The 12722-nt window shown below is 42.8% G+C and overlaps 1 protein-coding gene across 1 annotated transcript in view; it reads left to right on the forward strand.

Moving 5' to 3' along the window:
* Positions 1-12722, forward strand: part of TUT7 (terminal uridylyl transferase 7) — a 1376479-nt gene that overhangs the window by 980495 nt on the left and 383262 nt on the right. The window contains exon 17 of the mRNA XM_085632922.1: positions 9753-9856. Coding sequence (XP_085489048.1) covers positions 9753-9856 — 104 coding nt within the window. The remainder of the gene's footprint in view (positions 1-9752; positions 9857-12722) is intronic.

Below are 12722 nucleotides of genomic sequence, written 5' to 3' on the forward strand. Positions count from 1 at the left end.
TTTACGCACAAGAAACTCACCTGCCTCATCTCCATCATTGATTCCACCCATTGACACACAAAGCCCACGCGCCATGTAACATCATTTTAGGTACAAATCACGTTGAATGGGCCGATGCTTGGCCAGTGTCCCCTCAGCACATTGCCAGGGTTATCCACTCCATCTGGTAATGTTGGTCGCCGTATCTTCATGCTGACTGATACCATGACGCGCTTAAACGAGTTTCTTTTCCAGTCTCATTGGTTGTGTAATTTATGGCTTACTTTAACCTGATGCAGCGCTGTGTTGACCTTTATCGCCAGTTTTTCTTTCTCCCTTTCCCACCTCCCTCCTTTCTGCAACGTCATCTCCCTTTGTATCAAGCTTTTTCCTATTATGTGCATTTTATTGACTACAGAACTGTGTGTATTATTACTTATTGCCAATAAAAGCAATAACAAAACATAGGCAATACATGTCCGGTCTACCAAGCAGCACTTTATTGCAATTGAATTGTATAAAACAAAACCTTCCAAATATTGACTACTATCAATATCTGCCATGCTTTCTTTAGTAGTTCTCTGCTGTGTATGTTATACAATGTGTTTTATTTGTGTTCATCAGTGTTTTTATAAGCCAAGTACAAGTAATTTATTAATAAAAAAAATAACAGTATTCCCTTTTCAGCAAATATATCTCATTACATCTTCTAATTTTTGTCCCTGTGGTGGAACATGGAGTTACGAAGTGAGGGAAATGAGATTCTATTTTTTGCTGCATTTTTCTTTTTTTTGTAGACTTAGTAATCAAAAAATAGATGCTCACTCAGTTACTTGTGGAATTTGTCTGTCTCACTATAGCTTTCACATGGGTCCCTATTTGTGAAGATAATGAAAGGAGGAGGGTCAGCCAGGGTCTTCTGTAGGGGCCTCCATGAAAACAAAGCCTTGGCAGGACATCTGCAGACCTGTGATCCAATGTCCAGTACCTGTATAGCCACAATCATTTGCACTGTCTGAAACACTTCTTTTTCATTCTCACAGGAAACAAGGCATTCCTTAATAGTTTTAAGTCCCAGGAAAGGTTTTCAACGTTTGCTGCCATGTCTCTTTGTTGAAGTGCGTGCTACATAAAGACATCACTATCACTGAAGGAGTCCTCATTTTTGTTGCATCATCAATTGCATATAATTTAGGAGAAAATATAAGAATGATCACGTTTCTGAATACTCACTTGTGATGGGTGTGTATCCGATATCGTGCATCAGATGTGAACAAAAAAATATGTTTTTCTCTTGAAAACAGTAGCCATCTTTGAGTGGGATTTATCTTTCCTTCAATGGGAACTCCATTTAAAGATGACATCCTTTTACCCTTATACCTCTGAGTTATTGTAGCCAAGGTAGGTGTAGCCCTGCCATCTGTGCCTTCAGCTGCTCTTGAAGTGACCACTATCCTGTGGAGGTGGGACACTGCAAGGGAGGAGGATCAGTTATTTGCATGCTTGTAGGAGTCTGTTTCACCTATTCACCAATGTTAAATATCTATGGCAAAAATGTTGGCAACTGTGAAGTGCTTTGTGCTGGTACCAAAATGTGATGTGCAATCCAGTGAACCTAACAAATAATTGGCTGAAGGGGGCTAACCTAAAAGCCCAATTATATATATGTTGTATGGTGTGCTGATATGAAATCTGGAAGGCACCTAAAGCTGTCTGTAACCTAGAAATCAGGAGTACAGCATTAGCGGCCTTTGGGAAATGTATGGTTGCTATCTAGGAGCAGCTATAAACTCCCAGTGGCAGATGCTTCCCATCCTCTATCTGGGTTAACGATTATTGAAGAATTAAACTAGGTATTTTGGGGGGAATGGAGTAAAAATATGCGAGCTGCTTTAGTTTGTGTTATCGCTATTTGATCTGACATATTTCCATAGGTTTCCTTTTTCATGTATTTCACACTGTTGCCTGTTTCTCAAACTGCACTGTGTAGTACGTTTTATAGTACTAAAGTTGTATTGGAAAACATACTACAAAGTGCTATTCACAAATTACGCTTTTGTGATAACTTACACTTTTGTAGTAGGTCCCTACCCCCATTATTTTCTGTGAGTGGTTTTGAAGTACAAGTGGTTGGCCACGTGTAGTGCTGGACTTAAACTACAAAAGTGTAAGTTACTACAGTAGTGCAAGAATACATGAATTCTACCGAAATCTGCTTGTTTCAGGAAACCTGGTCACTCGTAACCCTATAAAAATTGGGGTATAAAAGTTTTAGCGTCTGTGCGGTCCCCTCAACTAGAAGCAGACCTTTTGGGGGCCTTGTGACTTGGGTCAAAATCACTTTAGACTTAAAGACGACATTGCTAAATATTCCCTCCAAAGATATCCTGGGGATAAAATTACAATCTAAAGGTAACACAGAAATATACATTATTTATAGCAGACCAAACCCAGCGAGTAAGGAATCACAAGTTATAGAGGTACTAGATGCATTCTTAAGCTCAATTGACCCGAGCTCCATAATAATTATAGGTGGTGATTTTAATAGAAAATACGAACCTATAGTTGGAATGGGTAACATCTTCGAAGATGAGGATATAGCCCATAATATACCATCACTTGAGGTTGCTTCTGCAGTACCGTGCACAGTAGCTGCTGCACAATTTACCCGCCTTGCTGTGGGGCACGGACTAAGGACTTGCAATGGCAGGCTACCCTCGGACAGGCTTCCCTACTTTTGCTAGGGGGACTACAAAGAGTCATATTGACTATATATTGGTCTCAATAAACTCATGGACCAACATGCATGACCTCAAAATAGACGTAAGAGAAGATAGCTATCATCTGCCTTTATGCCCAACAATAGTTGGCCCGCTCATTGGCTCTTTTGTAAGGAGAACTAGCGATGAGGACCTCTCCCTTATACAACCTGTTATTAGTAACAACTGAAGAGCGCGGAATTGGCCTACAATAGTGGGTAAGGTAGCGCTCATGACCAAGATCTACAATGTCTTTGCAGACACTATTCTTCCTTAAATTGAATTACCCATTTACAAAATCAGTTAGAGATCAATCTGGAGGGAAAACTGAGAAACCGATCCACTCTAACCAGTGGTATAACATGGCTTGTCGGAAAGCAAAGATGGAACTTATATTGGCAGCCAAATCTTAGAACATAGCGGTATTGAGGGAGAACAGGACAATGTACAAAAAGCTATTGATAGACACAAAGAGAGAGTGGGATGATAGCTTATGGTCCGATATGATTTTAGCAGCTAAAACAAAGGACCATAAGGGATTCTGTAGTCTTATAGCCAACGAAAACAAAACAGGGAAAAGTAACCTGGACCTTCATTTAGACCCTAGCACCTGGGTCAATCATTTTACAAACCTTTATGCTGAGACTACCTATCAAATACACACTGTAGTGACACGCAAACTACACCCATATCCATCACACGGGCAAATAACCATATCCTTCAATTTAGTATGGAAGAAACATTGGTAGCTATAGACGCAGTCAAACGTGGAAAAACACCAGACAGAATCCTAGGTGACTTATTAAAACAAAATAAAACAGTATGGGGTCCTTACGTTAATCTTTTATGCAATGCTGTGGCAGCTGGAGCGCCACTGCCAGAAACTTGGAAAGGGGACGAAATAATCCCAATTTTTAAAAAGGGCGAAAGGCATGAGCCAGCAAATTATCGCCCCATAAGTCTAATTCAAAAGACTTATGCAAGGCAGATTTTATCTAGATTAAATGACTTGATAGACAGTAGTAGTATTTTAACGCAATACCAGGCCGGGTTTAGATCAAGAATCAGCAGGGTAGACCAGGTCTTCAGATTGCTCTGTTTGGGCTGGAAATATACGGTTTTAAAGAACGGCAATTTATATATAGCCTTTGTTGATCTAAATGCGGCGTTCGACTTGATCCCTCGAAATTTACTCTGGGAATCATTAAAAAAACAAGGCGTGCCGGAGGATCTATTGATCCAAATATTGCGACTTCTTGAAGACAACTTTGCTAAAGTCAGGTGGGGACCAAGAAGAGAACTAACAGATGCAATCCCCATAAAGAGGGGTGTCAGGCAGGGTTGTGTGCTGGCACCCACCCTCTTTTCACTATTTGTCAACGATGCCCCTAAATTTCTATTAGACTGCAGCCACGATTCCCTTAAGTTAGGTAGGGTTCCGGTTCCGGCTCTCCTATTCGCCGATGATACTATTCTAGTCGCACAAACTTCAAAAGGTCTCCAAAACTTGCTAAACAGCTTTAGCGATTACTGCTCTACAAAAGGTTTAGAAATAAATTCGAACAAAACAAAATACATGGTGGTAAAACCCCATAAATCATTTAAGAGGAACATAACCCTTTTAGAGCAGAAGCTAGAGTGTGTTTCGAATTTTTGTCATCTAGGAATCACACTAGAAACACAATTGGCGTGGTCCTCACAATTGCAGAAAAGCAGGTCGATTTTGACCCAGAATGCTGCCCCGATTTTTAAAAATAAAAAAACATAAGGGGAGTATTACTAAAACTGTGTCTCCCGCTCTAGAAGTTTATAAATAAAGGGCCCAATCGGCTGCCCTATATGGAGCCGAATTATGGGGGTCCTGTGCAAGAACACTTTTGCGAGGGAGGAAAACAAGTTTCTTAGAAGTTTACTTATCCCTACCTGTAAGGACTCCAATGATTCCACTCACTGTTGATTTAAATTTAAAGCGCCTAGACCATCAGCCAATTTTATTACCACTGCTGTTTTGGGTGCGTTTGTGGACCACCCCTGAGTTAACAAGCTATAGAGAAGGACTAGAGGAGATCTTAGGTTTTGAGCAATCAATAACCTTACCATGGGTTGGACATGTAAGTACATGGCTTGGCAAATTGGGCTTGGAACACTTCTGGGAAACACCTCTTTCAATGGTTCCATTTATGAAAAAGACGCTGAAAAGCACGTTTTGGACATATATGCAAAACAACGCTGGTCAAAGTTCTGGAAACGGAAGGTTGACGCACCTATTTATTTCAATAAAACCCTCTCCATCCTACGAGCTCTTATTGGATGAAGTTCAGCCCCAATTGGCCAAGTCCTTGTACATGAAACTTATGTATGGTGTCCTGCAAATTCAGGCAAATACTGCCAAATGGGGCAGCACAATAGGAGAATCAAAGGACGCCAGCTGTCCGCTATGTGAGCTTAACTCACTAGAAAATGATTCCCATATACTCTTCTTCTGTTCAGCATATGGAAGCCCCAGGAGCAAATGGATTAAACCAGTATGTCGCAATCTGGGAATTAGATCATGCTCTGATGCGACTAGAATTTTAAAATATGATACCTCACAGATCATTGTTTTTAGTGTCAGTAGATTCTCATTCGCAGTCAATTTAATACGCATATAGAAAGGTCTAAAATTGTAATATTATTTGCTACAATGTTGCAGTAAATTGAATATGTTTACATAGTGGCTGGCTGTAAACGTAATAATCTGCATATTTTTGTGGCACCTTTGAGCATTTGTATTTTAATCAATGATGAGACCCTGTGATTCTATCTGTGAGCAAAGATCTACATATCTTGCAGAGCTATTGTAGTAATGCTTTAATAAACCTCAGACTTTTATATTTATTTATTTTTTAAATTTATAAAGCGCGAACAAATGCCCGTAGGCGTCTCGGCGCTGAAAAACAAGGCGTGAAGTACCCGCAGAGGCTAATTGGCAGCTGTTATTGACCAAAGAGCCAGGTCTTCAATTTTCTGCGAAATTGCATCAAGGACGAGCTTTCTCTGATGGCAGCTGGTAGAGAGTTCCAAAGTCTGGGAGCAGCCACCAGGAAGCGCCTGTCGCCCCACGTGACTGTTTTAGTTCGTGGTACCTGCAGAAGATTAAGGTTATTAGATCGGAGAGATCTAATGGATGAGTGAGGCCGGAGATGGGCCTTCAGGAAATACGGACCCTGGTTATGCAGTGCTTGTATGTGATACAGAGTGTTTTAAATTTGATCCTGTTATTGATCTTGAGCCAGTGAAGATTTTTTATTGTTTCTGAGATTGGCATGAAGTTCGGGATACCCGACAGAAGACGAGCTGCAGCATTCTGGATTGTCTGTAATTTATTGATCACTCTGGTCTGAGCATTAACAAACCGACCATTGCAGTAGTCGAGGGAGGACAACACCAGGGCACTTACCAGAGTCTTTCCAGCTGCGGCTGGTAAGAACGGCAACATTTTCTTAATCAGCCTTAATTTATAGTGGGCAGAGGCTGCTGTTTTGTTTGCGTGGGCCATAAAGTTCAGGTTCTCATCAAAAATCACTCCCAGGTTTCTGACCGAGGTGACCGGTTTCGGGGGGGTCCCATACGAGGGAGGCCACCATGTAGTCGACCAGCAAGGTGAGAGATGTCCAAAGATGACCACCTCCGTTTTTTCGGAGTTTAGTTTTAAGCAGTTGGAGGCCATCCAGTCTCCAATTGCCCGCAAGCCCTCCTGGAAGTTTCCTGCTACTCTCTCTCCATCATCATTAATGGCCAATACAAGCTGTGCATCATCTGCGTATGAGGTAAGGCTCATCCCATGGGCTTTGATGACAGATGCCAGGTCCGACACATAGATATTAAATAGTGTCGGGCTTAGGGATGAGCCTTGAGGAACCCCACACGGCAGTGACAGCTTGTCAGATTGAAAATGCCCCAGTGTGACCACCTGTGTTCTCCCTGCTAGAAAGGAGGAGAGCAGGTTTTATGCCAGGTGGCGAATGCCCATCTTTCCGACACGGTCCACCAGAATCTTATGGTCGACCGTGTCGAATGCAGCGGATGAATCGAGTAGTACCAGTACCGCTGTTCCTCCCTGGTCACGAATCATCCGTATATCCTCGGTAGCTTTTATTAAGGCGGTCTCTGTGCCATGGTACTTGCGAAAGCCGAATTGGGTGTTATCCAGTGATTGGTGCTTCTCTAAAAACTCCGAAGGTTGTATATTCATAGCTCTCTCAGCTACCTTGGCTAGGAAAGGTAGCCTAGCTATGGGGCGGTAGTTTTTTAATTGTTCCTTGTCCAGATTGGCTTTCTTTAAAAGAGGCTTAACCAGGGTGTTCTTCAGTGGGTCCGGATAGATCCCTGTTCTGAACATGGCATTACAAACTGAGGTGATCTCAGGAGCCAAGCAGTCCATCACCGGGCAGATGACCTTGAAGGGGCAAGGGTCTAATGCCGATCCAGAATTCATGGTGGCAGTAATGTCCTTGATTTGTGTGTCTGCAAGATCCGTGAACTGGGATAGTACAAAATCCTGAATAGTGCCGTCGGGCATAGGTGGCTGAGTTATAATTTTGTCGGTGAACGCTTGATATATATCGTTCACCTTGGTGAAGAAGAAATTGGCCAAGGAGTCGCAGAGAGATTGGGATGGAGGCGGAACTAAGTCTGGAGTGTTTCCCGCTAAGATCTTGGTGATCTCGAACAGTTTTTTACTGGAATTTTTAGCATTATTGATCTGTTCTGTAAAGAACTTTTTCTTAGTTTCGACAATGAGGGCTTTATACAGCCCTAATGCATCCCTGTAGCTAGCTTTGTCTTCAGGACTATAACATCTATGCCAATGTCTTTCCTTGTTTCTGCAAAGTTGTTTCTGTTTGCGCAGTTCCTCTGTAAACCAAGGGGCCGAAGGTGCAGTTCTATTTCTAGAGGGCTGTTTGGTAGGGGCTAGGGTGTCTGTGGCAGAGCCCAGCCACTCCTGAAATTGACAAGTGGCAGTATTGGGATCAGTGGAAAGGCACGGTCGGGTCTTATCTAAAAGAGCAGTGAGCTCCAACTGATCAATATCTTTCCAGACCTTAAAAGGTTCTGGTCTCAGTGCAGGTTCTCTCCTGGTCCTATTTGCCATAACTGAGATCCTCATTAGGATGACATAGTGATCTGTCCAAGGCATGGGCAGGGCGTCTATTATTTTTAGACCTTCCAGATTGGAGAAGATGCCATCCAGAGTATGGCCAACCCTGTGGGTGGGGGTGGTAACCAATTGCCGAAGACTCAAGGTGTCCATATCTGATATCAGGGTGCGGGTGTCGTTATCAGAAAACTTCTCGAGGTGGAAGTTCATATCACCCATCACTGTGAAAGAATCTTCCATTGCCAGTGCTTCAAGTATCGAACCAAGATTGGCAAGGAAACCCGTTTGGGCGCCTGGGGGTCGATATAAGAGCAATCCTTTGAAGTGAAATGATGGAGTAAGCTTAAGGTCGAATTGAAGGGCTTCAAAAAAGCTGGAAGGGATGTGTGACATTCTCACACTTATGTGGTCGCGGGCTATGATGGCTAGCCCCCCTCCACGCTTTCCGACTCGGTCTTGCCGGTAAGCTAAGTAAGCTGGAGGGGCCGCGACTGCCATGTCTGGGTCGGACGCCTCATCCGTCCACGTCTCTGTTATGAAGAGACAGTCTAAGTTATTATCCAAGATGAGGTCGGATACTTCCTGCCGATGCTTTACCAAGGAACGGGCATTTATAAGTGCTACTGAAAAGTCAGTGGTGGTGATGGTTGTCATGGTGTTAATTTTAACCTTATCATTGGCTATATGTAGCTTGGTATTACAGTGAGGGCAGGTGAGTTCAGTAGGTATCAGAACTCTACATAGATTATATCGGACACATTGGGTAGTAGCCGTTGTGCTTAGTTCCAACAAAGCAGATTTGGAGTAGGTAAGTGGTCCATGGCGGGGATAATGGACAGGGGTTCTGGCCCTGGGCCCGGTCCTGGCGCGGACGGGCGCAGGCGGGCTAGCCTTTGGCGCGCCTTCGGCGCGCCACAGGCGCGCCCGCTGCGCCGTCTAGGAGCAGTGATCATTTTATTGGGGGGGAGGAGGGTGGGGAGGCAGCTGCAACTAGCGCGCTACCCCGGCCTACTCCCAAGATGGCAGCCACCCTCAGCTCGACCCAATGGCAGGTGTCCCGAGCGAGGAGGGAGTCCTGCCGGTAGGGAACCGAGCGAAGTGGAGACAAGAGAGTCTATGCGCCAGGTAAGCAATACGTTAAAAAAACGATTTACATTAAAATGTAGACAAGGCGAGCTGGCTTGTGCAAAGTCCAGAACAGACAGACAAATCGCACCACTGGCGCCCGACACAGTGTTTCGCTCTAATTAGAGCTCTTCAGAGAGGTATAGCTTTATATAGTGGTTAGCCGCAATGGTTAGACCTGTTAATTCCGGCGAAATCTTATAGCACTTGCTCTTTATTTATTGAAGAGACCTCTCCTCCCATGACTTGCACAACCAAACCCATGCTGGATTATATTCAATCAATTTCACTTTCAAAACTAAAAACTACTATCGGCTTTTATATTTGGAATTGATTTTATTGATAAATATGTATTGGAATTATTGTTGTGTTGGCCCTGTATTCTCAGACAGAATTTAAGAAATTTTATTGTTTTAACAGCATTGTATTCTCTTTTATTTGATTTTTGATTTTCATGAATGTTATTAACTTTAATGTGTATCTTTATGGTTTTAACAACCGAATAAAGATAATAGAGAATACTAAAAAGTAGTAAACATACATAAAAGTGTAAGTCACCTTTGGGAATCAGGCCCGCAATGTCTATAATTGCATCTACTTTACTTCAGCAACTCGAGGCAAGACTGCTGTATGATATTTAGTCATTGATTCCCAGAATAAACATTTTTAATGCCTAATAGATGTTTTTTGTGTTTGTGTGCAAAAAAATGTAAACAGTACTGAAGCATCAACATATTTTTGTATATCAGGACTGCGAAATATATTGCCCATCACAACAGCAAAAGTGCCAATTGTGAAGTTTTTCCATGTGAGGAGTGGTCTTGAAGGAGACATCAGTTTATACAACACTTTGGTAATTATGCCTCTTGCAAGTTTTGCAGTGTGATTTTACAGATTGGTAAGCTGCCTACAGTGTATTTTATTGAATGGAATTTTGTGACATATTTGAGTAAAAGCAAAGATAAAATACAGCACAACTTCATGTATACCTATTGACTAGTGGCTGAGATTTTAAAGATATGGTCTTATTGAAAAGTCAAGTTTTAGTCTGACGTACCTCTATCCTGCGAAGATCTGTTTATATCTGCTAATAAAATAATTGTTGATTGATTTAATCTGGCTACAGGATACATAAGACTCCCAGTTAAGGTGCCACACTGCAGAATGATTGCCAGTTTTTGCCACCAGTGCATGCATATAATGTCTTAAAACAGTATATAAGGAGAAAAGATGGGCTTTAACTTTTAGCTCTTCCGTTTAGCTGTGTTTGACCCATCACTACTGCTTACTTTGCTGCATTGAATATAAATGTTGTCTCTGATTTACTGTAGTTCTTTCCTATCAAATTCCAAATACCCTGAAAATAGACATGCATTTCCTACTGAAAGTGAGCTATGTAAGACAGAGTTGCAGAATCCGTTCACAAAAGCACTGAGTATTATTAGTATTATTATTAAAACCTTTGGCGCACACGTTCAACAAAGATTTCAAGGTACTTAAAAATTTACTGGAGCTTTTGAGATCCTAAGTAGAATTACTTAATGCCACAACCCTGTTCGAATAACCAAGTTTCAGTATTCCACCAAAAAGGTCCCTAAGTCCTGCTCCATCCAAATTTGATCTGGTAGAGCATTTCATGCAGAAGGGGCTACTATTGAGAAACTTCGACTTCTTGACCTTTGTTTATGATGTCTTGGTGTGAGAATACAATTTGCCTAACTGGATCTCAAGTTGCGGAAGGGTATGTAACTCTTAATTCTTTTGCTAGAAAGATAGGAACAGTACTTTTCAAACTTTTGAACACCACACAAAACACCTTAAAAAAATGTGCTCTTTTATTGAAAGCCAGTGCAGCTCTTTAAGTAATGGTGTGCAGTCTGAATAGAAAGGAAGGAGAAAGATCAGCAATGCTGCTTCATTTTGGTTACTTTGAAGTTTGTGCAATGCAGGCAGAGGTTGACCCGCATAAACAGCATTAGCATAATCAAGTTTTGAGTTAATCATTTTCCTACTTGTTTTTAATAGAGAGAACCATTTTGATACTACTGCCCCTATCTGGAAGTTTAGCAAGATTGCCTATTACCCCATGACACTTAGCAGATGGTGCAGAGGTAGGTGCAGGGTTAAGATTGGAGGGCCAATAATTATTGCTCTGCATGTTAGTCCTATTTTTCAACAGAAGTGCCTCAGTCTGATCAGTATTCAGCTTCAGTTGATTGCTAGCCAGCCAGCTTGCTATAAATCTCATGTTTTTGGGGAAATGTTACATGAGATTCAAGAGTTATCCATATAAAATAAATGTTGGGAGATGTCTGTGAAATTATATATGCTACAGCCAAAGGTGGTCAGTGCACCAATTAAAGGTTTCATGCACAGGTTAACCAAATGTGGCAACGAGGAGCCTTGAGGGACTCCACATTTAAGTCCAATGGCTTTAGAGTTAAAACTTTTAAGTTTCACAGACCCTGCGTGATTTTCTAGAAAGGACTTATTCCACTCACGTAATTTGTGCTTCACCCCTGCCTCAGATATACGGTCAATAAAAATCCTTTAATCCACCTTATCGAAGGCTGAGGAGAGATGTAAAAGAACCAAGGCAATGTTGCTTCCACAGTCGTCTTCTCAGAGTAATTCATCTTGTACCAGTGGCGTCTGGTAACATTTGAAAGTGGTGGGCGTAAAATTTGGATATAGGTGTTAGGTCGCAAGCTTGCAAATTGCACAAGCCCGACCAACAGAAAGGGTGTTTGCAGGTGTCTTCCCCAGAGAAAAGTTTGAAGAAACATTTGACAAATGGTAAATTTTAATGCGAATTTGAGTTTTGAAGAACGTTTATAAAGCAATTGAGTGTTAAGTGTTGAAATATTTAAACTCATCAGCAACTACCCCATATCTTACTGCATTAAATGCATTAATCTGATAGAGACATCTAGCCGCAGATTCCTTAACTTAGAATATCCTCCAGACACCAGACTGGATCCGGAGATTTTTCAGCAGTACCTCTGCGCGCCGGGGGACGCCGTTGCATGGTTGCACCCTGGAGTCGTCCACGGATATGACGTCAGTATAGCCATATAAGTCCCTCCCGGCGCGCTGACATCAGTTTTCTTCTTTTCCGCGCCTGCAGTGCAGATCCGCGGGTAGCAGTTCCTCTGGCCTATTTGTTTCATAGGCCTTACTGACGCCTTTTTGTGCCTGGGAACAGTGTGCTGATGCCTTCGGGCTTTAAGTCATGTGAGACCTGTATGCTGCAAATGTCGGCGACGGATCCGCACGCGATTTGTATGTGGAGCACCACGACTCTGTGAAGTGCGTCGCCTGTCGGAAGCTGAAGTCCCTGCAACAATGTAGGATGAAATTGTTGTCCGCCAGGATGTCCCGTTCGAAGTCCAAGCCTCGCCGGTCTCCATCTCGAGTTGAGGCTCCTGTTCGGGGCAGGTCATTGAGTTGTTCCCAAGGCCGTTGCTCACCTTCCTCAGGTAAGCACAAGAAGTAGTCACGGAGGCCGTCGGCCTCATGTAGTTGTGACGTCGGTGGCCGCAGCTCCTGGTCTTTACCGGACACAGCCTCTCAGCTTTCGCCCTGGCCTACCCCCATTTCCTGGGGTTGTGACGACTAGGACCCAGATGGAAGCCTATTACCAGGCTTTGACAGGCCATCTTTGGGTTGACCCCTCTCCCTGGCACGCTTTTGGGCCCAACTGAGGTGGTAGGGACTCA

This window comes from Triturus cristatus, chromosome 2_1 (assembly GCF_964204655.1).
Source record: "Triturus cristatus chromosome 2_1, aTriCri1.1, whole genome shotgun sequence".
NCBI classification, from domain to species: domain Eukaryota; kingdom Metazoa; phylum Chordata; class Amphibia; order Caudata; family Salamandridae; genus Triturus; species Triturus cristatus.